This window comes from Misgurnus anguillicaudatus, chromosome 20, assembly GCF_027580225.2.
Source record: "Misgurnus anguillicaudatus chromosome 20, ASM2758022v2, whole genome shotgun sequence".
Classification (NCBI taxonomy): Eukaryota; Metazoa; Chordata; class Actinopteri; order Cypriniformes; family Cobitidae; genus Misgurnus; species Misgurnus anguillicaudatus.
Window position 1 is genome coordinate 12,472,884 of NC_073356.2, and position 27,805 is coordinate 12,500,688.

General features: G+C 37.5%; 2 protein-coding genes across 2 annotated transcripts; one reads left to right on the top strand and one right to left on the bottom strand.

Moving 5' to 3' along the window:
- Nucleotides 1–8,112: 8,112 nt before the first annotated feature.
- On the bottom strand, nt 8,113–12,207 carry med10 (mediator complex subunit 10). Its single transcript, XM_055219898.2, has 4 exons — nt 11,938–12,207; nt 11,694–11,777; nt 11,315–11,417; nt 8,113–8,523 (listed from the first exon to the last, which is right to left on the bottom strand). The coding sequence occupies exons 1-4, from the start codon at nt 12,057–12,059 to the stop codon at nt 8,428–8,430; spliced, it is 405 nt and encodes a 134-aa protein (XP_055075873.1). The 5' UTR covers nt 12,060–12,207; the 3' UTR covers nt 8,113–8,427.
- Nucleotides 12,208–12,856: 649 nt separating this feature from the next.
- ube2ql1 (ubiquitin conjugating enzyme E2 QL1) lies at nt 12,857–25,539 on the top strand. Its single transcript, XM_055219897.2, has 3 exons — nt 12,857–13,115; nt 13,323–14,140; nt 21,138–25,539. The coding sequence occupies exons 2-3, from the start codon at nt 13,442–13,444 to the stop codon at nt 21,267–21,269; spliced, it is 831 nt and encodes a 276-aa protein (XP_055075872.1). The 5' UTR covers nt 12,857–13,115; nt 13,323–13,441; the 3' UTR covers nt 21,270–25,539.
- Nucleotides 25,540–27,805: the final 2,266 nt, after the last annotated feature.

The window sequence follows — 27,805 nt, forward strand, 5'->3', positions numbered from 1 at the left end:
AAAATGTTTTGTGTGGCATCACTGAGAAAAAACATTGTTAGAAATCCTATTATGAAAATATGTTACACTCTTAAAAATAAATGTTTCTGCCAAAAAAGGCTCTTCAATGGCATCGTGAAGCACCTTTATTTTTAAAGTCCCACTCTGGGGAAAGCAGGTTTTTATTGTTGCTTATATGTCTATGTGGTGTTTATAAAGGTCAAATTTTTCACACAGTTTATCTCTTGTATAGCTTATCTGTATAGCGCTGTTTTCACTGTCCTAAAAACGGGCTGATGTCTTCCTTGTTCTATGAAGTCCCTCTTTTAGAAATACGTATCGAGTTCTGATTGTGTAGTTTGTTTAGTGTTGTGATTCAATAGCAGCTTAGCTTGCCGTTAGCTTAGCTGCGACTGACATATTCCCGTGGGCGGAGTTTAGTCAAAAAACTGTTTTAGTTACGTCATTAAAGCAGGAAGTAGAGGGCTGTAGTCCAAACCGGCCGTTCGCTGTAGGCTTTGAAAGGGGAATGCTGTTAAAGAAAATATATCGCCTGGCAGTGAACTTTGAGCTTTATCATTTTACAGGTATTATTTATGCTATTATAGCAACATTATACACTAACTAGGGTTTTAAAAATGGGATCAGAAAGAACGTGACCTTTAAAGCTCACGTAACACATGCTGTTTCTGCATTTCTGATGTTAATCTGGAGTACCTATAGAGTAGTATGACATCCTTTATATCTCTGAAGAGTCTTTAGTTTAATCAGATTTATAAAAGAAAGATTAGCTTTACCGAATCTTTCCGATAACGTACGAAAAAATGAAGAAGGAGGAGTTACTACCGCAGGAGGAGCGAGTACGAGTCATGCAACACTATACAACACTGTTTTAACTTATGATTCACTACATGTTCGTGTCATTTATATAATATACACGCGCCTATTTCCAACATAAGACAGAAGTCTTACTTACCACGTGTAACTCGTCATGACCCGGTTCTGAAAATCCACCGCATCAAACACACACGCAAAACTCCGCTGCTAATCCGGATAATAAACTATATCCATTGTTTCCATAAGGCTGGATGTCTTCTCCCTACATATAAAAACACACTTCTTCTTGTGCCATTGTTGACTTTTGAAATTAAACAAAGCTGAGTGGCGTGATAAGCTGTTAGCAAGCTCTAGCGTCTCCCGCTGACTGACGGCTGGGCGGGGTTTTCCGGGGGAAGTTTTCCAGCGGAAGCCCATATAAAGAAGTGATACGTATAGTAAACCCCTGAAACGTCAGTTAGAACTGTAATCGAAAAAACTAGCCGAAACTTGTACGAACCCTGGCGAAGTGCATTCGGCACAGAAAAACTCTCAAACCCCCCCAACGGGGGTTTTTACACTTTGCCTACGTTTAGCATGTGTAAAAAAATCTATAAATGTGTTAATATTTCTGATTTGTTGAAATGCCATTAACCCCCCCCCCCCCCCCTTAAATTCATTGTTTAAAACCATTGCTGAGTATTTTCTCAATAAAATTAGAGACTGTCTCATTTATGCATTTTAAAATCGCCTTGGTTTCTAACATCACAAACATGCAACCAATCATATCAACACATTTGAATGTGTGGATGTGTTTGAGTTATAGATATATATTATGTATGGATGCCGCATAGATGTGCTGATACGATTGCAGCATTGTTGCTTCAGCTCAGCTTCTGTGCTGCTCACACATGTAAGGTGAGTTCTGTAAGCTGTTGACATCTGCTCTTAAAGATTAGTGCTGCAAACGCACAGTCCACATATGCATTGTGTAAAACCGAAGTAGCAGTTACGTGCCTGAAACTGCCGAATGTAGCATCTATTTACATATATATATCTATGGTACGAGGTGGTGCGAAAGAGTGGAGGCGGGGACTAATTTGCATATTCATATCTACGGTCCAAGCTGGGCAATCGAGTAGTAGGTGGGACTATTTTGCATATCCATATATCCGCCTATAATAAACGAGGCAAGGGTGAAGAGTTACACTCAAGGTGTTGTAAAGAAAGAAGAAATTACTGTCACAGGTAAAACTTGTATGCTATTCTGATCCTCAGAGATGCATTTATTTGATACAATTCTTGAATAGCCTACAGGAAGACTTTAACTTGTAAGGTCATGGATCATGAAAACTGTCATATGAACCAGTGTAAGAGAGTAAAAATGAAGGTGCACATTATGCAACTCAGACCTAAAACATGACTACAGCTGCCCTGCTATTAGCATTCACCCCTGCACGCATGCACACGTGTGCCAAACCCGTTTCAACAAATTCACAGCTATTGCAATTTTTAGCCCCAAAAGGTAAAATGTGACTCAAACACATATGCAGATGAGTAGTTTGCTTTGAACATATGCGTGTGCCTGTTAAATATGCATCAGATCCTTTTCCGACACATGCCCCTTTTGTCTCCACCCCCTATACGGCGGCTTTTGTCTTCGCCCTCGGAAGGCGGGGTGCGTCGCCATGGTGACTATTGCAACAGGGTTTGACTTCCCCATGACCTTCACAGAAGGGAGTGATTGTCTCTGAAATAGAGCCAGAGCTCTCCTTCATGTGGAAAGGGTTAAATCAAGAGAAAAATGATCAGACTGACTGATGAAGCACGGCATTACAAAACCAGTACAATAATAATTAAGGTAGCATTCGGCAGCCCACTAATCATGAAGCGTACACACGGGAATTGCATTGGACTAACAGGTAAAATAACAGGTTTATACCTGAAAAAGTCTTGTTTAGGTTCATTAGTATGCAAACAAAGTTATTATAGGCCCTGATGCCACATAGAAAAAGAGACACTTGATCATCATAAATGGTGTTACAAGGTATCGAACGCATCAATTTGGCTATTGCGTACACTTAAGCGTGATTTATAGTTCTGCCTAGGACCTTCGCCGTAGGCTACGCATCACGCCCATTGAGCAGTGTTCGAATTATGTTAAAGACTATGGGAGTCGAAGCACAAGAGTTTTAAAATTATGTAGTTTAATTTTAATAAAAAAAAACTACTTTATATTTTTGTGCTTTGTAGGGGGGTCTCTCAATGCTTATAGGAGGGCCGGAACCACCCCAGCCCCCCCTCAATTTGGACACTGACATTCAGACCACCAGCGACTAGCAGTAGCAGTGCGACACGTTCTTATTCATTTCAATGGAAGCTTGTTGACTTTCTGCGACTGGCTTTTCAGCCAGTTTTTGCCTTACTTTAACAGCGAGTTTTAGGAGAGGACAGGAAAGTACAGGGAGGAGAAAGGGGTATGGGATCTGCAAATGACCACGAGCCGGGAATCGAACTCGGGTCGTTGAAAGTGCGAAAGCACCATATGTTGGAGCGCTGCCCACTACACCATCGGCTCCGACACAACGCAGGTTTTTTTGACCTGAGTGATGAGTTCTAGCAAACCAATCAGTGCCTGGGGCCTGCGTAGAATTGACGCGTTGTTATACGGCGTAGACTTAACACAGAAGTACAGATTGGACTTTATGTTGTGTAAGAAACCATTTGATTGATCAGTCCTTCACTTTTCCCTGTGCAGCGACATTTGAGTCCGCTATATGTGGAAAAAGTGAACGAAGATAAATATTACGCATACCTTATATGGTTACGTTTACTTAATCTGGCAACCCAAGAGGGGTACATACAGAAGCGTAACTGATGATGGAAAGCATAAGTTTAAATGCTAATTTTTAGGTTTTTTGTTTGCAAATTACAACCCCACTCATGTCGATTTTTTTACTCAATCGGAAGTTTGCATTTTATGGGCCATTGCGGTCTCATTTAAAGGTGTAATTTTTAGAAGGATCTCTTGACAGAAAGGCAAAATAATATACAACACTATATTATCAGGGGTGTATAAAGACCTTTCATAATGAACTGTTATGTGTTTATTACCTTAGAATGAGACATTTTTATCTACATACACCGAGGGTCCCCATACATGGAAGTCGCCATTTTGTGCAGCCATGTTTCTACAGAAGCCCTAAACGGACAAAGTGTTTTTACTAAGATGTCTCCGACGATGGCATGTTTGTCCGGTGGCGGCTATTGTAGCTTGTTTATGTGTTTCAAAAACGAGGGGTGAGCAGTGGACTGAGCCGTTGGTTGCAATTCGCAACCTCACCACTAGATACCGCTAATATTTACACACTGCACCTTTAAGCAACCGTAATACTGCAAGCTGTCAAAATACACTATTGGGTAAATTGGCAGTGGGCAGGATTACACAGACCAAAACAAAAACAAACATTCCCACACGGAACAAGTATAACTGAGAGAATAACTGGCTACAGTATTGTTTTTCAGAGAAACAAATACGTGAACTTACCATGTTTCGTAAATATCTACGAATTTATTATAGTATTTTTTTATTTTGTACAATCAAAAACCTACATACAGCTCGTTTAACATTTGGGTGGCTTTGTGGATCATGTCGTGAAACGGTAAACTTTATTTTTTCATCGTTTGACACGTTAGTCGCATTTTTGTGCAAGTTGATAATCAAGAAAACAAAACAATTGCTTGTCATGTTTATTTATTATATTAAATAAACACATTCTATTTGTTTGTTTGTTTGTTTGTAAAACGCTACTATCTAACACATATAATAATTTTTAAGTGGAAATGACTTGTTTTATCATGTTTGCAGGGTTTATTTTCAGTGTACAAACTAACTCCAGGCAAACAGTCATCTCACATTCTATGATGGGAAATAGTGAGTCAGCAAATGTACGTTGTATGTACACTCAGAGTGCATTTTTGATATAAAATAAAAAGTAGTGAACGAATATATAGGAAATTAATTTGTTTGCTACTTTGCTAAGGTTACGTACACCAGGTTAGTTTTTTTTTTAAAGGTATACTGTTCCAGTGACAACTTTTATATTTCTAGGAGTGTAGTGCACTATGGCCTGGTTTCACAGAAAAGGCTTACCTAAAGCCAGGACTAGGTGTTTAAGCATCTTTTATAAACATGACATTACTGGTGTGTATCTTGAGACAAATTAATTGGACTGGCTTATTTTAAGATCTGTCAATGCAAATTATTTTCAGTTGAGACACTTAAACATGTGTCTTAGTCTAGGACTATTGTCTGAGAAACCAGTGGTATATAAGATATATGAGGTGATTTCAGCACAGCTTTAGTATTAGATTTTGCCATGTAACTCTCTTGTTATGCAAAAGACCTTAAAATAAGATTTTAATACATGACTTGTTGAGAGGACGTGTGATTGGATGATAAAACAAGCACACTGAACTATATTTAAAGAATAACCCAAGCGACAGAAAATGGGGTCGTCTTCAACTCATGCTAGTCACAACAACCTATCGACCATCCACAACACCTTACAGCAGCAGTCTTGACACCATATACATGTGATCATGGACCACAAAACCAGTCACATGTAGCATGGGTATATTTGCAGCAATAGGTGAAAATACATTGTTTGGGTCAAAACTATAGATTTTTTATGCCATAAATCATTAAGTTCCATGAAGATTTTACTTGAAGAGGTTTCATAAGACTGACATGACACATTTCATAATCATGACATGATATGTGCTTAACATTTTTAATGCAAAGATAAAATTGTTTAGGATGTCTTTGTTATGACAACTTGACATTAACAAGACAACTTTTTACCAGTGATACAAATTGAATTTCTCAATAAATGTCATTAAGTGTTAATACTCTGTCAAATAGTTTTATAACAGCATCATGAATATTTTTCTTGACCTAAACAACACTGAAAAAAATTATTTATTCAATTTACCCAATTTTTAAGGTAAGTGGTTGCCATCAATTTATTTAAGCTACATTTAAACAAAAGGTTTTTTTTTTCAATTTTTTTTTAAATGTGGCTTAAATAAATTGATTGCAACCACTTACCTTAAAAAATTTGAGTATATTGAATGAATATTTTTTTCGGTGTACAATGGTACAAATATAATTTTTACATTAAAATGTCATTATGTGTTAATACTCTGTATAACAGCGTCATGAATAGTTTTCAGTTCATAATGTTTTTTTTAAGTTTCCTCCATGTGTTTAACAAATAAAATCAATCAACCAATAATGATAATTGCAATTGATAAAATTATATTTTATTGCATTTGGAGACTGATTCACATAAAATGTATTAAAAACAGCACAATAATAGGTTAAGCAATGCAGCGTTGGGTCCATATCACTGCAAAGTTAATTACAATAAATTAAATTACTTTTTTTTGCTTTTTCCTATATGTCAGAAAATTTCAGACCCCTTTGTGTGAGGAAGAACAAGTTCTGTCAGTTTTTAATCTATTGTGCATATACATAAAATTAAGTATATTCTTTTGATGTGTCTTTTGCATTTTGTTAAGGTATTTAAAATGATTTCACATAGTATTAACACTTAATGGGATGGTTTCCCGGACAGGGATTAGCTTAAACCAGGACTAGGCCTTAGTTTAATGATGAAATATAACTGGTTTTAACAAATATGTCGTAATAAAATCATTACTTGTATGCATTTTGATGCAAAACAAAGGGCACTTTTGTATTTTTAAGAAATGTCAGTGCAAGTTGTTTTCAGTTTGGACAGCTCTTAAATTTATTTTAGTCTAGGACTAGTCTAATCCCTGTCCAGGAAACCACCCCATTGATGTTTAAATGACAGTTTAATGTAATGTTAACCCATAAAGCTAAGTGGTTTCTTAAATTTGATAATTTTTCTGCTATGTCATGTTTATGACAGATTTATGTTATGTATTCAAGTTATGGTGTATTGGTTTATGTCAATTTGTCATAACGACAATTCAAACAAGGTCATCTTTGCATTAAAATGACATAACTGAACAAATGACACTGATTGACAGTTGTCATAAATGTGCAGAAAATCTCCTTCATGTTCATGAAGGTGTCATGTCAGTCTTATGAACACCCCAAGTAAAGTGTTACCACATATGTTATAAATTTCCTACCATAAAAATTTAAAAAATATATTTTTATCATTAGTAATATTATGTGTTGCTAAGGACTTCATTTGGACAACTTTAAAGGCAATTTTCTCAATATTTAGATTTTTTGCATCCTTAGATTTAAGATTTTCAAATAGTTGTATCTCAACCAAATATTGTCCTATATCCTAACCATACATCAATGGAAAGCTTATTTATTCAGCTTTATATGATGTATAAATTGTATATGTAAATTATGTACTTTTTATTGACCCTTATGGCTGGTTTTGTGGTCCAGGGACAAATATACTAACTGGTTGTAAATCATATATACAAATATGACATTTAAAATGTATGCTTCCAAAGAATAATATTTCTGAAAACACATACAAGTAGATGAGTGATACACCGCTTAGTTTTCAAGGTTGTTAAGGAATGCGTCATCACTTCCAATGAAAGGAGGTGGAAGAGGTGTTTGTTGTATAGATGAACAAATTATTTCACTTCATGAGTCATCAGATGTTCACTATTCAATTACAAAAAGTCAAGGTGGTGAACAAAGCCTGACTGCTGCCCACTACATGCGAGTACACGCTCACCACCTTCCTGACATGAAGTACCTGAGAAGATGAATAGGAGGTTCCTTTATAAGTGCCTCTGCTACTAAACCTTCACTCCCACTACAGATTTTATGCTTGGGTGCATTGCACACACAAGATGATGACTAGACTCAAAAAGAATTTGTAAAAGAAGTTAAAGAGGAAGTTTCCAATTACCTTTCGCATGTATCACGAACACGCCATTAAAATACCCTTATTCATCCGACTATATATTTTCTGTGTCATAAGAGCAGATGTTCAAAGTTTAAATTCAAAGAACCCCATGACTGGGACAAAGGGTATTTCAGGGAGACAAATATTTAAACTTTTAGCCTTTGTTATTTAAGTACAAAGGCTTATCTTGCTAATAAACGCATCGTTCAAAGCCATTCATGTTCCAACTGCAATGTAAATTAATAAAGAACCCCTCTGAAATACAATTGTCACAAAAAAGACACCTGCAGTTTGTTTGCACAGGAAAAAACTGCCATTAGACATATAGGGTACTTACAAATCCATTCCTTCACCACAACACCAGACATAGATTCGACAGTAAATGTAACTTTAAACAGTGCTTTAATAAAACCAAAAACTCACAGATATTTCCATTATAAATGAAAGAAAAACAATCACATAAACAAAAAACCTGTTGTGACTACAAAACAATCAATTTATTCAACTGGAAAATGCTGCAAAAATTACAAGGCGTTAAGAAAAATCCCCCAGTTTTCCAACCACTATCTTGTGAAAGGCAAATGCAAACATGAAAAAGCTGTAGAAACTTGCATATCTGACTGATATGATCAGAATCATAAAAAACGTTTTATATTAATATCCACATATGTACATCTTGTGTTTGAACCGGCAACAGCGATCATGAAGGAGGGTCGTCTCCATGAATAGCCTTATATTTGGCCATCTCTTCAGGAAAAACCTTTCCCAGCTCGGATATAAGGAGGCTTTTAAATTTCTGTGAAAACAAAAGAAACCACAGAAACACTGTAAAAGGGTGTGCCTTTCTTTACATTATTCCCATTGCCCACAGTTTGTTTGCAATACGTCTGATAAAAAGCTCAGTCTGTTTACATTCATGCGTCTGGCTGACACTGTAATCCAAAGTAACTTGCAGTCAATTCAAGTAAAAAAAGTTTTATCAGCAGATGCATTTCCTGGGAATCAACCTCATGACCTTTGTGCTGCAAACACAACCCTCTGCATTGCTCGATAAATGCACTGATCAGACTTTACACAAATTCAGTTTATTTTTATGTATTTAAGGATTTCTATTTAACCTTCTGTGATGAGTGTTGCACCTATAGATATATGTGACCCTGGGCCACAAAACCAGTCAAAATTTAGATTTATACATCATCTGAAAGTTGAATAAATAAGCTGATGTGTGGTTTGTTATGATAGGACAATATTTGGCCAATATACAACTATTACAAGATCTGTACTCTGAGGGTGCAAAAATCAAAAAATTGAGGCCCTGTTTACATGTACATGGTTATTTTGTAAAACTGAGACATTCCCCTTCGTTTGCGCCCTTTGTTTACACGCAAACGGAGAACTCGCCTCTGAATCCAATTCTTTTTAAAAACTCTGGCCAGAGAGGAGATTTGGAAAATCTTCGGTTACACGATTGCATGTAAACTGAGACAAACGGATTTTTAGGCAGCCAACGTCACGGTATGTGCCAAAGCTTGCACCTACGCCAAAAGTGCGAACTTGTTCAAAAAAGGAACAGGAAGTGATTTGTTGCTGTTTTCAGGATTCTGATGGGCTTACGTGGGCTTGAGCTTCTCGTTACACTGGCACCTAGAAGTTTGGCATGCTCTTGACGGCATATATACATGGGTACGTGTCAATGAACACTTTTCTGAAAACTGACATGTGTGCACAAAGTTATTTTTGAAACCGGAGAGGTTAAAAATGTCAGTTTATGAAAATAGCCGCTCACGTGTAAATGTGGTCTGAGAAAATCACCTTTTAAAGGTGCAGTGTGTACTTTATAGCGGCATCTAGTGGCAAGGTTGCGAATTGCAACAAAAGGCTCAGTCCACTGCTCACCTCTTGCTTTAGAAACACATAGAGAAGCTACGGTAGCCGCCACCGGACAAACATGTCATCGCTATTGAAAACGTAGTAAAAAATTTTGTCCGTTCTGTAAAAACATAGCGGCACAAAATGGCGACTTCCATGTAAGGGGACCCTCTGTGTATGTAGATAAAAACGTCTTATTCTAAGGTAATAAACACTTAACGGTTCATTATGAAAGGTCTTTATATTCCCCTGATAATATAGTTTTGTATATTTTTTGCATTTCTGTCAAGAGATCCTTCTAAAAATTACACATTGCACCTTTAAGTTGTCCAAATGAAGTCCTTAGCAACACATATTACTAATAATAAAGTTTTGATATATTTATGGTAGGAAATTAACTAAATCTCTTCATGCAACATGATCTTTACACAATTACACTGCTTCATGTTCAAAGACAAATATTTGGTTATTATATTTATTGGTTCTTCCTAACCCCAAAATAGCTTGAAGAAATCTGAAATGCAAGCCAAACCAAAGCTTGGGTCTTAGGAGGTTAAAAAGAAAAATCAATAACTTTGACCCATACAATGTATTTTTGGCTATTGCTACAAATATACGAGTGCTACTACTGACTGGTTTTGTTTTGTCCAGGGTCACATATATACAAAGATGCCTCATAAGTGCCTGTTTCTATAGGTCGCTATATGCAAGTCACCTGCCATATTGGTATGTACCAAAGCTGTATGTAAACCAGAGCAAGCTGACTGTGCATCCAAAACAGCAGTTATACGCATGTATTATCAAATCTTATCTGCTGTTGTGTAGACCCAAACATAATAATTGCTAAACTTTGTGTATTTTCGTTTGTAAGATTTTAAATATAGATATTTTTTAGGGATGCACCGATATGGACATTTTGGCCGATACGATAACTCTTTATATTTGGGGGCCGATAACCGATATATATATATATATATATATATATATATATATATATATATATATATATATATATATATATATATATATATATATATATATATATATATATATATATATATATATATATATATATATATATATATATATATATATATATATATATATATATATATATAGGCCGATAAATATTCATATTATTTTCACAATGAAAAACTCCCAGACCGCGGACATCTTGTCTTTGCGCTAGACTTGCATACTCTTTTTAAGCCCGCAACACGTGTCATCTTCGTGCTATGTCACAGAAACCACCAATCAAAACTTCACATGGCCAGCAATGAGCAAGTGAAGTGGTTCAACAAACCAAAATAATCCATCATTTATCGGCTTTCATTTATCGGCCTAATTTTGCTATCAGACCGATAACCGATAATATTAAAAATAAGCAGTTATCGGCCGATAACGATATGTCGGCCGATATATCGTGCATCCCTAATATTTTTCATACAAAATTGCCCTTAGAAGGCCCAATGGAGCCATACGGAATACCTCTGTGTAAAATTAAAACTAAACTGTACTTTAGCCCATCCATTACTACTGCCTACAGTGGTCTGCCCCTTTAGCAAAACCATGTGTCATTCAGCCAGTGAAGATGAATGGGAAAAGGACTGAAATTTATCTGTAACCAGAATCTGAAACTGTGCTAATGCTCATGTTTAATAATGTCATTTTATAACAAATATTGTTAGCTTATAGCGCCAACACAATAAAATACTCACCGTCAAGGTGTCAATCTTTCCCTTAACCTGTTCATTTTTAGCCAATGCTCGCTCTAAGCACTCCTTGGTATAGAGTTGAGGGTTACGACCCTGATCAATATACCTGTGGGCAAAAATCAATAGTCATCTTGAGTGTTCATATCTATGCAGATGTATGATATGTTCCTAACAATAGCAGGTTTGTTCATTATAGTGACTGAAACCTAAGCAATTGAGCCAAAAACTGAATTTGAATGAAAGGAGTTTACAATCAGATCAGAGGATCAATATTTTTAACATGCTACCTACACTGTGCACCATTTTAATTGATAAAACTGATTTAAATATTTAAAAGGTTTAAAAGCAAGTTTGTGTTGCTTGATAGGTCCAAATCACTCACTCGAACACCTCCAAAGGTACATTAATATCATGAAGTTGCTGTCTGCATTTCTCAACGTCCTGTAATCCAGTGATCATAAAGTTCCTGCAAAATAAATGACCAGGTTTAATCGTACACTAAAACAGTACTGCTAATAATGCAACAACAATCGGACAAACTCAAGCAGCATTATTGATTGTTAGCTATTATTTGAAGAAATCACGGTAATGTTGCAGATCAATGTTAAGGTCTAAAGACAACTCACAGTTTCTGATTGAGTCCCGTTTGACTGCTGGGTTGAAAATCGCTGACAATAATACCGAGTTGACGAATGTTCTCGATAAATTTCTCGAGGTGTTCCTCAAGATTATCAAACTTCTCCGCCATGTTGACCCGTGTTTGACATAAAGTTATGTATGTGCTAAAGTTAATCGGGATAAAATGATTAAGTTAGTGACAAAAGACGGACATCTCTTCACGTTACGTTGCTCCCATGACAGCCTTCCGCTTTACGGCGGCGTTCTATCCAATAGCGTAAGAGAATGTACTGTTGCCTTAGTAACGTTGTGCTGCAAAGCGCTTAAAATTGCTGCAATGGCTATATGTCGCAAAGCATTACATATTTGGAAAATGTTCAGCATTCTTCTGCTATAAATCCTTTCATCATATTTTGCCAACGAAGCAAGGAAAAAAACATTTTACATATAACAAAATATGAAACTATCTATGCCACATTATTACTCTACACGTGTATTTATTTTAGTTAATTTCTAAAGATTTATGTTTAGAAGTAACTCACTTGCAAGATACACATTTTATCAATATTGCTGGGATCAAACCCATGACCTTTGCGTTGACAACGCAACTCAAACGATCTAATGCATAAAACTGTTCTTTAATAAAGGTCTTACTGAGGGGGAGGTGTATTAACTCATTGGCATACACTACAGCTGAGGCATCGGAAGCCCTATTCCCTCTCCCCCTTCTCACATTAGCGCAAAGACGCATTATTTATGTCCCCAACCCGTATTCTGACAAGCCCCGCCTACTTTAGCATGATTGGTTAGTTGCCAATCTGTGATTGGCCAGTTGAGGCGTCAATCGTACAGCTGTAGAAACCGCATCAAACAGCGATCCGCACATGGGGCGGGGCTTGTCGTAATACGGGTGGGAAGAAAAAAAATAACGCGTGCAAGCAGCTTCATTACTCATTCCGTCCAGGTACAGCGGATGCCAGCCGACCTAAAGCGCTCCGCTTTTGCTATTCTTGTATGTGTGTGTACACGTTGTGCTAGATTATCGGCTCGAGCAACATTATCGCTGCTGCAGTTTTATCAAAGGCTTTGATTCACATTGGGATAGCCGGCGCACAGCATTATCGCACTTGTGTACGTATCATCGGATGCTTTTATACGATCGGGTGCGATCAAATGAATTATCGGGGTAAGTCTATGACAAACAGAACGATCATACATGAGATCAGTGTTAAAACGATGTTGCACCCATAGTTAAACACTGTATGGCTATCATATAAGAGCGTCGACCAATTCATATGTTCAATCGATGATCCTGACATTTATTTTCAGATATGCATGTTGACTGCATGTTCCCAGATCATCTGCGCTATAAATGATCACTTTTGTGTTACAGTGCAGTCGTGCGGAGAAATGATGCATTGAGGACGGCACTGCGTTGCGGTCGTATCTTCCGAGCCACATTACGCGCATCTCAATCGGGAGAACTGTCAATATTACGCGCAGGGAAACGCAATGGCGACTCTTTTGCGCAAAATCGGCCTCATCCGCTTGCACGACCGAGACACGGAGGACCCGAAGCATCATCACCAAGGCTCGCTAAAAGGGACTAAAGGCAAAAACAACACGAAGCACTGCAACGCCAGCAACGAGACCAACAACATCCTCAGCACGCCAGAGATCAAAGCCAAGCGCTTCGACGTGTCCGGTAAGGAAAAACAAGTCGTCAAACAGGACAAACCGATCAAGGACGCGAAGGAGAAACAGCAAACGAGGGGTAGCACGTCCACGAGCGCTGCCGTGATGCCTCCGCACGCGGCGAACCGGCAGCACTGCACGCAGGTGCGGACGCGGAGACTGATGAAGGAGCTGCAGGAGATCCGGCGGCTCGGCGATCACTTTATCACGGTGGAGCTGGCGGACGATAACCTGTTTGACTGGAACGTCAAGCTGCACCAGGTGGACAAGGACTCGGCGCTGTGGCAGGACATGAAGGAGACCAACACCGAGTACATACTGCTGAATGTCACCTTCCCCGACAATTTCCCCTTCTCTCCGCCGTTCATGCGCGTCCTCACGCCGCGCCTGGAGAACGGATACGTGCTAGACGGCGGTGCGATCTGCATGGAGTTATTAACGCCTCGCGGCTGGTCGAGCGCGTACACCGTCGAGGCCGTGATGAGGCAGTTCGCAGCCAGTCTGGTCAAAGGACAGGTGAGACATGCGTCGTGCGCGCTGCGTTTTCACCATCTCTTGTTTCTTGACGCCATTTTTGCAGGTGATTTTGTCCATCATAAAGCATGCAGTAGTACATATCCAAAACTGAGCTTGTGTTGTCAAAATCACCGTTTCCATACTGGCCATATAATGGTGTCCATGTTGCATGTAATTGTTGTAATTGCATAGCAGTGACAGTGTAATTACAAGGGAGGATTATTGACTATTACAGTGGATTAGTTTTGGGGAAATGTGATATATTTCAAAATAGGGTTGTTTATTTAACCCACACCAAAATGGGTTCTGCTGCAGTTAAAAGCACCGGAATCTGGTGCCATTTTAAACCATATTACTTAAGGGAAGCCTGCAGCCTGAATCTTAACTAGTAATGAGATTAGATTGGCTACACAAATAGATCACACTGGTCATTAGATGGTACTCCTCTAAAGATGACTGCAGAGACCAGTGAGTGTGGATCATGGAAATGGATGCAGATCCATAATGAATGCTGAAGCTATCCATTAACCCTCCGTTGTAAATTTAAGAGATAGGGCCTGTTCATTTTCCCTACCTCAACATGTCAGGAGCTCTTAAATGGCAAATTCATGATGAGTCTGAGCCAGCAGTGACTGAATAACCATTTTTCCTCAAATGATCCTAAAGCACTCAGGGGTAATTACCATTTAAGCTGTTACTGACACAACAGAGCCCCATTTAGCATGCAGTGAATTTACGATATAAAGAAATGGTCGCATTTTGTCTTTCAGTGCATTTATGCTTTCACGTCCTTGGGTTATATACTTTTCAAAGTCAATCATTTTTTTATGCTTTAATGAAGCCTCTTTAATGGCTTCCCGGTGAACATAGATGTGTCCGACCATCATTCAAATTTAAAAAAAAATTGTATTGGTTAAAAATCAGGCATTCAGTTGCATTTCATTTTTATTGAAAAATAAAAGTAAATACTGGAAATCTTACCAAGGTGATGTTAAGTAGTACAATAGTCTATTCTATCTCCATAAGTGATTAACAGTATGCATTGCATTCATAGTCTCTTCACATGTGACGCAAGCATGCAAGCATACATGGGCATGTGATGCTATGAAGCCAAGAGCACTGCCATTTACCCTTATCTGGCACATGCAGGTTACGCAATCGCTGCCTGGGTTATCCCAGAACTCACAAAGGCCGAGCGTGGCCATTGACTGATCTCCATTCACAGGATTACCCATCGGGCACTTCACACGGGTACAGCGTCTCGCTCGATACGTGTTACACCAAAATAGTGCAGCGGACGCTGGTGATGCCTTTAGCACACTGCAGGAGAAATGCAGACCTGTATTAACACTGACACGACTCCCCGCACATTCCCTTTCTCCTCTCCAGAGCTCCCGTATGGGATCTCATGCGTGACAGAGGCGATTTCCAAGAAAGACGGTAAACACTATAAAGCTTAATTAAGGCTCCATTGGTTCCTTTTAATCCAAAAATCACAGGCTTTTCTAGCCTGTTCTCGATCCAGCTCACGCTGTTACTTCTGGGCCATTAGAGCTGGGTCTAACTGATAGAGCCCAGGGGAAGAGAGAGTTATTTCTGTCTCACTGTCCCTGCTGTCTTACATCAGCACTGGCACTCGACTGACCCCAGTCCTGGGGCATTTTAACCACATCCTTTTTTGCTCACTTTGTGGATGCTAAGCCTTGCAAGAGAGTGTTTTTCCTATGCAGTGGTGTGAGATTTAGATGATAATGCATTGGTGCAGAATCTTTTTGCTGGAATAGTTTACCAAAAAATGGAAACGTTAGTATTTATTAATATGTAATTATAGGGACTATATGACATGCTTCACTTAACACAAAAAATGCTGGGTTATTTTAACACAATCTTGTGGAAATTCGTATGTATTTTAAGAGAGGTGGCTAATTTGTACATTTTGCTAAAAATCTACACAGTGGACCATAAACCCATTGTTGGGTGAAATATAAATATTTTCTGGTTAATTTATCCCAGCGGCTGCGTTTGTCCCTTTTTGACCCAACGCTGAGTGAAAGTAACCCAGCATTTGTAGAGTGTACATGTCTGAGTGCTCTTTTCTATACAAAAGATGTGGATGGTGTTTCCCAGCTCATAAATGCATTATAAAAGTATACCTTTTATAACACTATATTCACTATTTTCATAGTATTCTGCATGCATGTAAAAGCTTTGTGTGACAGACACAATCTTTTTTACTGAGCCATATTTGAGCTTGTGCTTAATTCAGTAATATTGATTTTTGGAAGTTGGAATTTATGAATAATTAATGTATGTGAGCTATAGCAGAAAGAGGGGATTGTTATCGAATTTATGCAATATTTGACGTCATTTTGGGCTAAAATGTTTAGAATTTAGCAAAACAGTCATGATAACTTTTATAGCTTTAGTTCAACAGTACAGTAAAGCAATGGCAAGTGTTATCAACGGCAAGGTCATGGGTTCAAATCCAAAGGAAACGCATGGGTACATTAAATGCATTGCAGGTTACCTTGGATAAGCATCTGCCAAATGCATGTCTAAATATAATCCAACCATACATGGGTGATTCTCACGAAAACTTGGTTTTAAAAATGTCAAGCATGAAAATGTAAAAATTGCTTAAATTTAATTTTTTTCCCACCAGACATTGAAAAACAAAGTCTGGAGTAAATGGGAACATTAATTTAAAAACTTTTACTTATCATTTAACACTTTTGTAACATAATTTTAAAAATTTGTCCTAAAAAATCTCATTACCGCAACAGTCAGAAAACATCAACACTGACATATTTTCAAAATGACATGACAAACCTGAAAGAACATAATTTGGAGATTCTGCACATGCATTTAAAATCAAAGTATTATTAATTAAATTAACATTTAATAAGTATCTGTTGCGGTAATGATAATCAAAATGTCGTGTAAGCATTCTGACAAGACAATATTTCAAATTAACTGTAAAAAAATGATCTTACCTGGTAGCCATCTTGAAGTAACTGGTCCATGTGCTTGGTCACTCAAAATCAAACTTTATTAAAATTCTGTATGTGTGCTTAAACTGTTCTCAAAAAGTGTTGCGGAGGATGAGAACATCAGGCATGGACACATCATTTTCCTAATTTTTCTTCATTATTATTATACATGAATATTCAGTAAATATTTTTTCTGTCATCTAAAGTAGTCTAGCAAAACATCCATTTATTTTTTTCTTAATATGTTTGTGTTAATATGATTAAATTACAACATAACGCATGTTCAAACACAGCCGGACACATTGCGGTAATGAGAATTTCAGCAGAAAATGAGATAAAATGTACAATTATAAATTCTTATGTTGAAATCACACATTGTGCAAGGTAGAACACAGTATTGTGTTAATTCTGATGCTTTTTAATGTTACTATATTACACATTTAAAGCTAAAATCATTAGTGCCGTGGTGTTTCAATGGTTTCTTGAGAATCACCCACATATTTATTGCATGGTAAGAGCAGCATATTTTGTGTTTCTTAAATTATATAGGGTAAGTAAATTATGTCAAGTGTTTATTTTTAGATGAGCTGTATGATGCTCCTGTATAGCTCGGTGGTGGAGCATTGCATTAACGGCAGAAGATCATGTGTTTGAATGGTTGGAACCCAGAGAAGACGCATACTGATAAATAACACATACCTTGTAAAACATTTTGGATAAAAGCATCTGCCAAATGAATAAATGTAAATGATGCCGTTAAATATGCACATTTTTAGTTAAGACCAAATTTGATGTCCTTATTTGATCATCTATTCTGCCTATGCATTACAATGGCGTGAAGTATGGTGGTTTAACCAGGTCAAACCAGGTTGTTGGCTGCCATTTTGAGCATGCCAGGCCAAAAGTGCTGTCGTTTGTGCTTATATAGTGCATCATTGGCAGAATGAAGACGAGGCTTTAGGGTTTGGTGGTGAGTCAGAGACACGGCCTCTGTAAATACCTTGATTCATTAGTGGGCAAGTATAAGCAAGTAGATGCCTGTGTGCATTGCAGTATGTATATTCTTGTACACTTTATTTTTCTACAGATCACATTTAAAGTCAACATCCTAATCCTGGCCTTGTTGTGCATGTTTCAATGTGCACATTATTCCAAATAAAATGCATCATTTCCTATTATTTGACATTATGACAGGTTTTCTCAATTCAGTATTTTTTATAATGACATTTGCATTTTTTATCTTTACGTTTTTAGTTTTGCTCAGATCAGAGATGTAAAATGCAGTTTCATGTTGGCATGGTTGTTTTAGACCTTATAATCCTTGGTTCTTTAAGGAAAATGGAGATACATTGCACATCTTAATACATTAGTGAAGACATTACCTTGCTTTTACAGCATTGAAAACTCCTGTGTTACACTTTGAAATGATCACTTCAGAGGAAGAACGTCTGTGTGTTTTTAATGTGGAATGCAACATGGATCACTTTAATTCTGAATATGTGTTTTCGCAGTGAACCTGATGCTCCTAAAGCTTGTTTAAATAATTCAGCCCGAGGTTTTGTAAAGCACGGCCTCTTGATTTACTATATCTTCAAAGCTCAGAGCAGTCAGCTTTGAAATTAAAAATCGAGAACCCTTTAAAATTGGTGCGACAGCATTTATTCACACCATAATCAGTTATTCACAGGTTGCATCTGCATGTCTGTTGCGTAATATCAAAGATATTGAATATACAGTAACAAGATTGAGCACTGCTATCATTACTATGAATACGACTTATTCAGCCTGCCGCCATGTTGATTCCAAACCGAGGCTGTGAGGGATGGACATCCAGAGCGTGCACTTTAAACCTATTGTTTTGTATCAGAAAATTCATCATTTTACAAATTTACACAGGACAGAGAACATCAGAAATCATGGATTGTTAAAATGAGAAGGGACATATGATCAAATTTTGGGATAAGAGCAGCGCAATGTGTACTTAAAAATCAGTTTAGCCAATAGGCTAATAACAAAACAAATGCTATGTACACAATGCGCTGCACTTATCCCAAAATTAGGTCATATGTCCCTTCTCATTTTAACAATCCATGATTTCTAGGGTTCTTTGTGTTGTGATGACTGAAAGACCAGCATCCTGATACAAAACAATAGGTTTGAAGCGCACGCTCCAGGGTGCATTTCCCAAAAGCATCGTTAGCCAACTACTGTCGTAAGTTTCGTCGTTACTGACAAAGGTCAAGCATTTGGTGTTTCCCGAAACCATAGTTTAAACGAACATTCGCAAGCTGGATTGCAAACTTGTGTGGTTTAAATGACAGCTCTTCATCTGTGGTTAGAAGCAAAGTTCCTTGTTATTATAATATGTAGACTTGCGTTGTTCATGATTTTTAACAAAATAAAAAAAAAATAATTTTATAAATTAACCAACCATCAATTCACAAAAAAACACGATTCTCTAAGGGAGGGGCTCTGTACAGGGTCGGTGAGGACATTGCCAAAAGTTATAATGTTGATGTCAGGTTTAATTGTTGGACTGAAATATAGTGTTTAATTGTGATTTTAGGACGCAATTTTAGAGATATCTTTCTTTCCCCATTCAACTAGATAGGACTTTAGTAGCGCGACTTCCCTAAAGGGACTTTTGTAATATATAAAAAGAACTACGAAAAACAGATAAATAAATCAGAGTGTAACACTCCACCTACACTCCTTTTAATGGCTCGATCTGTACTTATTATAGAATGCCTCGTCGAAAATAACAAATGTTTTGGTTTCCTAGGTAATCTATGTATTGATTTGCTTGTTATATAAATAAACTACGTTTAAAATACTTTGTTGTTATTTATTATTAGCAGAGTTTACCGGAAGTTACTGCGGACCACGACAGCCGCTTGTTTATGTTGTTACTGCTGAAACCGTCTATACTTAGCAGATTTTAGACTGACAGACAGAAAAATAAAAGCTTTATGTGTTTTTGATTCAAGCAGTTCAGCATGTCAAGCTATAGATAGACAAAACTAAATGCTTATTTTAGAATGTTATATTTTATATGATACGAGTTTTAGCTCATATTTGAACAATAAATGTATTGCATGTTTGCTATTTTTGGTGTAATGTATTTGTTTTGCATTAATAGCTGAAATGATTCATGTGATTCTGTCTGTAAAATCCAGACAAAAGTTTCAAATCTAATTCTGAGATTAGGAGCATATAGTGAACAGTCAACAAATTGTGAATTTTAAATATAAGTATTGTATATGGTGCATCCCTTAATGGCCCCCCAAAGAAAATTTATGACATAAAACATTACAAAACTTAAAATTTGAATTAAACAAAACATATTATACAATGTAGTGCTGTAGGTTGGTAGCCTTATTTTTCTGAGCTTTAATAACACAGAATTTATAATAAATTAAACTGTGGCCCCCCTGGCACCATCTCAGGCCCTCCAGTTTGAGAACCACTGATGTAGATAACAGTAAAATAAAAAAATGACTTTAGCTGGGTTTGACAGACTGGGTCACATTTTTCACGTGGCTATTCAATACATCCATCTTTATTAAGCCTGTCAGAAAACGTATATTTGTGACCTTGCCTTGGACCACACAACCAGTTATAAGGGTCAGTTTTGAGATTTATACATCATCTAAAAGCTGAATTGATACGTTTTCATTGATGTATGGTTTGTTAGGATAGGACAATATTTGGCTGAGATAAAACTATTTAAAAATCAGCAACAAAAAAAATTAAATATTGAGAAAATCGCATTTAAAGTTGTACAAATTAAGTCCTTAGCAAAACATATTACTAATGATGAGTAAATTTTTTATCTATTTACAATAGGAAATATCTTCATGGATCATGATCTTTACCTAATATCCTAATGATTTTTGGCATTAAAAATGTATTGTTGCTACTAATATACAAGTGCGACTGGTTTTGTAGTCCAGGTTTTTTTATTGTATATTTCCAAAGTTAACTCCAAACGTTGTGTTTCTTTCCAGGGCCGCATCTGCAGGAAAGCAGGCAAGTCTAAGAAGTCCTTCAGTCGTAAGGAAGCCGAAGCTACCTTTAAAAGCCTGGTGAAGACCCACGAGAAATATGGCTGGGTTTCCCCGCCCGTGTCTGACGGCTGATGTCAGCACCTTTGACGGCGATCCTGACATGGCTTTTTTTAGTTGGGTTTTCTTCTTTCTTCATCATCAAACTTAACCACGAGAAAAAAACGAAAGCTACCGCGTCATATCTCGCACATCTCTGAACATTCACAGTCGCCTCGATCGGTCTTCACGCTTCATACAGGTGCAAAGGACACCGGCTGTGACATCACAACGACTGGCTGTGACATCACCATTTCTCATGAGCGGGCGTCATTACGACTGACTTTGGATATGAAAAAAGCTCAGAGCAAAGTGAAACGTGCACCTATTTCACAACTTTATAGGCCTGTGTACTTGTCTGTATGTTTTTCCTCTTTCTCCATCCAGACCATTTCTCTTTTTTTATAGCTGACAATGCATTGCACTGAACAGCGTCAGACTTGCCCCCATTTACATGCAAATGACTTTGTTAATACTTAATAGATAGGCAGATCATTACAGTACATTTGAGGTTCAGTTGTTCTCGTTTCCTTCTCTTTGGCTGTGTTGTTTTTCACGGTTGGATGCAACATGATGATTGTAATTTATGTAGAGCTGTGCTCTCTCTCTCTCTTCTGTCTCTTTCTCTCCATTACTCTCTATACGCGTGGCAAAACGTAGACATCACTGTGTTGCGTAGATGGTCATCGATTTCCAATGGAGATAAAATGCTATTCTTGTTGCTTACGCAGAGGTCCGAGAAAAAAATAAACGTTGTAGGGAACCACCTCTGTTGGTCATTATATTATTTGTTTTTGGAGAAGACCAAAAGCTCTTTATTCTGATGATTTGGATACCAGATGGCTTGACGTCCCAATGGGATCTGGGTTAGCATGTGACATGTATGGTGATGTTTGCACGTCAGGCTTATTCGAAATCTCCCCGTGGAGAACAAAGCTGAAAACAAGCGGACTGAGCCCTTTGTTAGCGCCAGCATAAGGACGTCGCTGTAACTTGGCACATTGCGTGTCACAGCCGATGGCCTGAGAGACAAAATCTATTGACGGCAGTACAAACATTAATTGTGTTGATTTTCTTGTATAGTTCTGGTTCATGGATCGATACGTTTTTGGTTGTGGGCCCTCAGTAAGCTAGAGACTAAAGCAGTGGTAACCAGGACAAAATGGACGACAAACCAGGATAAGATCATAAGATGTATTATTTAGAAAATGCAGGTTGGTCAGCTGGTCAAGGTCACGCATACCTGGTGCCGCCCTCCACTGTCGATAAAATCCAGAAAAAGATGGAAAGGGAAAGAGCGAGTGGGAAGAATCCTTTGTTCACCAGCCTTGAGAAATGAGGGCGGCCCGTTTAGTCACCTGATTGATGTTCCCTGACGCCTTGATGCTTATTGACTTCTTCAAATGTCAGCGTGAATCTGGAGCGCAGCGCAGGACTGCATCTTGGGAGCGTCAAGATGTAAAAGAGCTCTGTTGATTTTAGATTTCACCCATGGTGCTCTCCACGCAGAATCTGAAATACGAACGGAATGATAGATTGAGATTGCTGTGATCCAAATAGGTGTATTAAAGGAATAGTTGTCCCAAAAATTAAAATATGCCGTCGTTTACTCATCTTCATGTCGTTCCGAACACGTATGGTTTGTTGTTGAAGGTTGTACTGGCCAGACAAACAGTTTGAAATCCATACGTCTAAAGAAGTTGATAGTATTTGCATCTCATGTTGTGTGTCACACAAGAATGAAAGCTCAAACAGGATTTGGCTGAGTAATCAATGATGTTTCATCGGGAAAAATCGGATGTTCTTGCTGGTTGCAACACAATCTAGGGCTGGGTGGTATATCGAATTTTGGTAATATATTGGCATATTTTCCCAGCGGGATATAGGATGAGACAATACCGTCTATATCGGTACGTCTGATAGGACCATCCTTTGCAACAGAAGCTTTGCCGGAAATGTACACTGAGGTCAGATGTAAGCTTTCCAACCAGCTCGTATGTTGTGCAGCTGTGTATTTTCAAACGGGGAGGAAACCCCTGTCTTTGAATTTAATTTTCATCATACGCTGCCATAATAAAAGTGATTGTGACATCTCACAAGGCTTTGACTTGCATGTAAACATTTATTCAACTTTCCAGAAAATACAGAGATATTTATCGCACATACCGAGATGCGAATTTGGGCCGATATCGTCCAGCCCTAACGCAATCGAATGACAAATCGAAACGATTTTACGTTTTAGATACTTGGTGGCTAATTCATATGAATTTGTGCGATGTCATTTGTGTCCCTGAATCACAAAACCATCACCTGAAAGCTGAATAAATAACATTTTCATTGTAACATGCATGGTTTAAAATTTGGCCGAGATATAAAAAAATCTGTAATCTGAGGGTGCATAAAAATCGAATATTGAGAAAATCGCCTTTAAAGTTGTCCAAATGAAGTTATTAGCAACTGCATCCACTCATAAAAAAAGTTTTGATATATATACAGTAGGAAATTTACAAAATATATTTAGGGTACATGATCTTTACATAATATCCTAATGATTTTTGGCAATTTTGACCCATACAATGTATTTTTGGCTATTGGTACGAATATATGTGTGCGACTTAAAGGGACACTCCACGTTTTTTGAAAATATGCTAATTTTTCAGCTCCCCTAGAGTTAAACATCCTTTTTGTAATCCATTCAGCTGATCTCTGGGTCTGGCGGTACCACTTTTAGCATAGCTTAGCATAATCCATTGAATCGAATTAGACCATTAGCATCATGCTAAAAAAATGACCAAAGAGTTTCAGTATTTTTCCTATTTAAAACTTGACTCTTCTGTAGTTACATCGTGTACTAAGATCGACGGAAAATTAAAAGTTGCGATTTTTTTTAAGCAGATATGGCTAGGAACTATACTCTCATTCTGGCGTAATAATCAAGGAATTTGCTGCCGTACAATGGCTGCAGGAGGCGCAATGATAATACGGACTCCCGAAAATAGTCCCCTTGGTAACTTTCAATAGCAGGGGACTATTTTTAAAAAAAGTGGAGTGTCCTTTAAGACTTATTTTCTGTGGTCCAGGGTCACATTTGTACATTTTCTTATGGTCTGCTTTTGCCCAAATGACGGTTGTGTTCAGGAGTGGATGTTATTGCAGAATTGTGGTCCATTATTTGCCTGTACACGAGGGTAACGCAGTTTTCGTCATCAGAAGAGTGTGCGTGTACTGTGAGTCAAATGAACTATGCTTTGCAAGGCTGTGCAGTCAAATATGTGCCTACGCTCACTTTTGTGTAAAAACAGACTATACCCAGGGCTTAAGAGTCGTCCATCATGCATTCTTTTTCCTTAAAATCGTATAGTAAAACTCGCATAGTACGAATTTATATGAATTGCCACCTTGTATAATAGTGACATTTTCTTGTGAGTATGAGTAGGCCTATTGCGTTTGAATTATGAAACGGGAAGATGCTGATGTGGTTTTCCACATGGAAGGACTGAGAGAGATTCTAGACTGAGATTAGTTTGTAATTGATTTATTATTTATTTATGCGTAGTAGCTGTCCTTGTGTTTATGATAATAAGGAAATCCAATCCAGTGGAAGTGTCAAGTGCTTTAAATGGGAGTCAAAGCACTCCATTCTGCTGTATGCAATGATTGTGAAAATTGAAATGACGTTAATCACCAGAAAACATCAAATTTGTGCACGTGTTATTGCAGCGATTGTGATTGCGCAAGTCGCGGTGGCTTATTGCAAATTTGTGTGTCTGGATGCAGATGGTATCTTGTATCGGCACTAAAGAGCGTTTGGTCTTCCCCGGAGACATTATTGAGAAGTGGTTGTGTGTTTTCCTATTTAGCGAGAGGAGATACTATACCAAGGACTAACTATAACCAGTCAAAAATATCTCGAAATTGGATGTTTGCCGGTTTAAAGCGCATCATTTTGTGATATAGTTTAGATCTGTAGTTCGCAGAAACTAACTAACAGAGTTAATCGTCCAATCGAGTGAGATGATTCTGTTGTATTATATCTGCATGTGGTCTGTGATTGTTAGCTAGCTAACTTGTTTTCTTTTTCTTTGTTTTTCACCAGAAAAAAAGAAATGGAAAAAAAACGCAGAATATGCTTTCAGTTCGTCCTAATTTCCGTTATTAATGTCCTTAAATGTCGAATTGTGTTCTATGAATGTGTTTTAATTTATTTGTAGTTTGCCAAAATGAAGATTTTGAAGCATGTTGCAGGCATTGTCACTGATGATAAAAGAGAAAGAAAAACAAATAAATGACAAATATAATATATGTATCTGAATTGAAAGGAGTCTGGTATATGTAGTGACCTCAGGCTTTCACGGGGTGAAAGGTGAAACTACGGGACAATGTGTTTTCTGCACTGCGTAAACATCATGCCAGGATGTGGTCAGAGCAAAACCAAACAGGAATGTGCAATAAAAGCTGTAGGCTGATTCCACCCTGCAGAACAATTTTGTGTTTGTCTTCTTTCTATGAAGTTTCTCTGCCGTAACACACGGTGTTGTTCTGTCCGGTGGGGTGGAGGATATCAAATCACCCATGCTGATGAAATATAATACCAACTTCTCATGAGAAACAGCTCTATAAAATGTTTAATAACTCATATTTCCCATCATTAATACCATACACACATTCCCATGTTTTGATTGTTTGTTGACTCCATACTTGTCAAAATCTTAAAGGGACATTCCACTTTTTTTTTAAATATGCTCATTTTCCAGCTCCCATAGAGTTAAACATTTGATTTCTACCCTTTTGGAATCCATTCAGCTGATCTCCGGGTCTGGTGCTAGCACTTTTAGCATAGCTTAGCATAATCCATTGAATCTGATTAGACCATTAGCATCTCGCTCAAAAATAACCAAAGAGTTGCGATGTTTTTCTTATTTAAAACTTGATTCTTCTCTAGTTACATCATGTACTAAGACCGACGTAAAATTAAAAGTTGTGATTTTCTAGGCCGATATGGCTAGCAACTATACTCTCATTCTGGCAAAATAATCAAGGACTTTGCTGATGTAACATGGCTGCAGCAGGCGTAGTGATATTACGCACTGCTTGAAAATAGTCCCCTTGGTTACTTTCAATAGCAGGGAACTATTTTCGGGCAGTGCGTAATATCACTACGCTTGCTGCAGCCATGTTACATCAGAAAAGTCCTTGATTATTACGCCAGTATTGCAGTAATGAAAACCGATGTCAGAAACTCTGCTATCATTATGTGAAAGTTTAAAAATAAGTTAAATTGTCCTTACTTAAAATCAGTTTGACAAATAATTTTTGTAACTAACACAATCTCTTATTTCATGAAAAACATGTTCAACCCTAAAATCAAAAACACACGATAAATGCTACACTATAAAAAATTTTGGGTTATTTGAACCCATTGGTGGGTCAAATACAGTGTTCAAATTGAGGGGGGGCTGGGGTGGCCCCGGACCTCCTATAAGCATTAAGGGGACCCTATAAAGCACTAAAAAGTCCCCTGGTTTTTATTCAAATTAAAATACTACATGGATTTTGTGCTGCATTGCCACAAAGCGACACTGTCTATTATTTGTCCTTATTTCACAATAACATAATCCAAACGATTTCTGTTTGAAAATAAATGTAAACTCTCAATTGCGCTGTTTTCTGGAGGAAGATTGTTAGATTTAAATTAAGAATTGGGTTAGGAGCTTTTGTAACACACTAATTTGAGAGGTAAAAATCTGAGTTAAGGGTAATTTGGGGTTTCTTTAATTAAAACGTTGATCCAGGATCAATATATGACCCTATAATGACGGGGGGCCTGGCCAGGCACCCCCATAATCTTTGACATAATTAGAACAATGGTCAAATATTAACATTTTCTGGGTAAATTTAACCCAACCACTGGATTTGTCCCATTTTGAACCAATGTTGGGTTGAAAATAACCCATTATTGTCAAACTGACTTAAGAGGAAAGTTCACCCAAAAATGAAAAATCTGTCATCATTTACTCAAACTCAAGTTGTTGTTTTTTAATTTTGAAACTTAATTAAATTCTTTGTTTATACTGAACACAAAAAAGACACCAAACAGTTTTGGGGCACCATTGACTTTCAGTATTTTCCTACCGTGGAAGTCAATGATGCTCCAAAAGTGCTTGGTTACAAACATTGCTTCCTTAGTGTTCAGTAGAAAAAAGAAATTAATACAGGTTTGGGTAAACTTGAGGGTGAGTAAATGAATTTTACAGAATTTTCATTTTTGGGTGAACTATCCCTTTAAGTAAAATTTTTAATCGGGAGAAATAATTTATGAGTATTTCTTCTGACGTGTCATTTTTTTTTTAGTTGCGATAATTCATGTGTTACAGTTTAGTATTCGTTTTATTGTCCTAATCTGCTGTTGCATTGTGGGATACTTGTGCGTCTTTGCCAATGCATTAGACCATCGATGTGAAAGCTGTACGGTACACTGTGTTCTCGGTTTTTGGCTTGCCTCTTTTTGCGAACTCATCCATTTGAAGAAGCTGTTAGACATTTGCCATTGACATCTAGATAATGGGTACGAT

What these genes read in the sequence shown, in the direction of transcription:
- med10 (XM_055219898.2), bottom strand. Translation starts at nt 12,059, where the DNA reads ATGGCGGAGAAGTTTGATAATCTTGAGGAACACCTCGAGAAATTTATC. An exon ending in ACGGGACTCAATCAGAAACT is followed by an intron (nt 11,778 to 11,937) that starts GTGAGTTGTCTT and finishes TTTATTTTGCAG; the next exon opens with GAACTTTATGATCACTGGAT. An exon ending in GAAAGATTGACACCTTGACG is followed by an intron (nt 8,524 to 11,314) that starts GTGAGTATTTTA and finishes TTGTTTTCACAG; the next exon opens with AAATTTAAAAGCCTCCTTAT.
- ube2ql1 (XM_055219897.2), top strand. Translation starts at nt 13,442, where the DNA reads ATGGCGACTCTTTTGCGCAAAATCGGCCTCATCCGCTTGCACGACCGA. An exon ending in CCAGTCTGGTCAAAGGACAG is followed by an intron (nt 14,141 to 21,137) that starts GTGAGACATGCG and finishes GTTTCTTTCCAG; the next exon opens with GGCCGCATCTGCAGGAAAGC.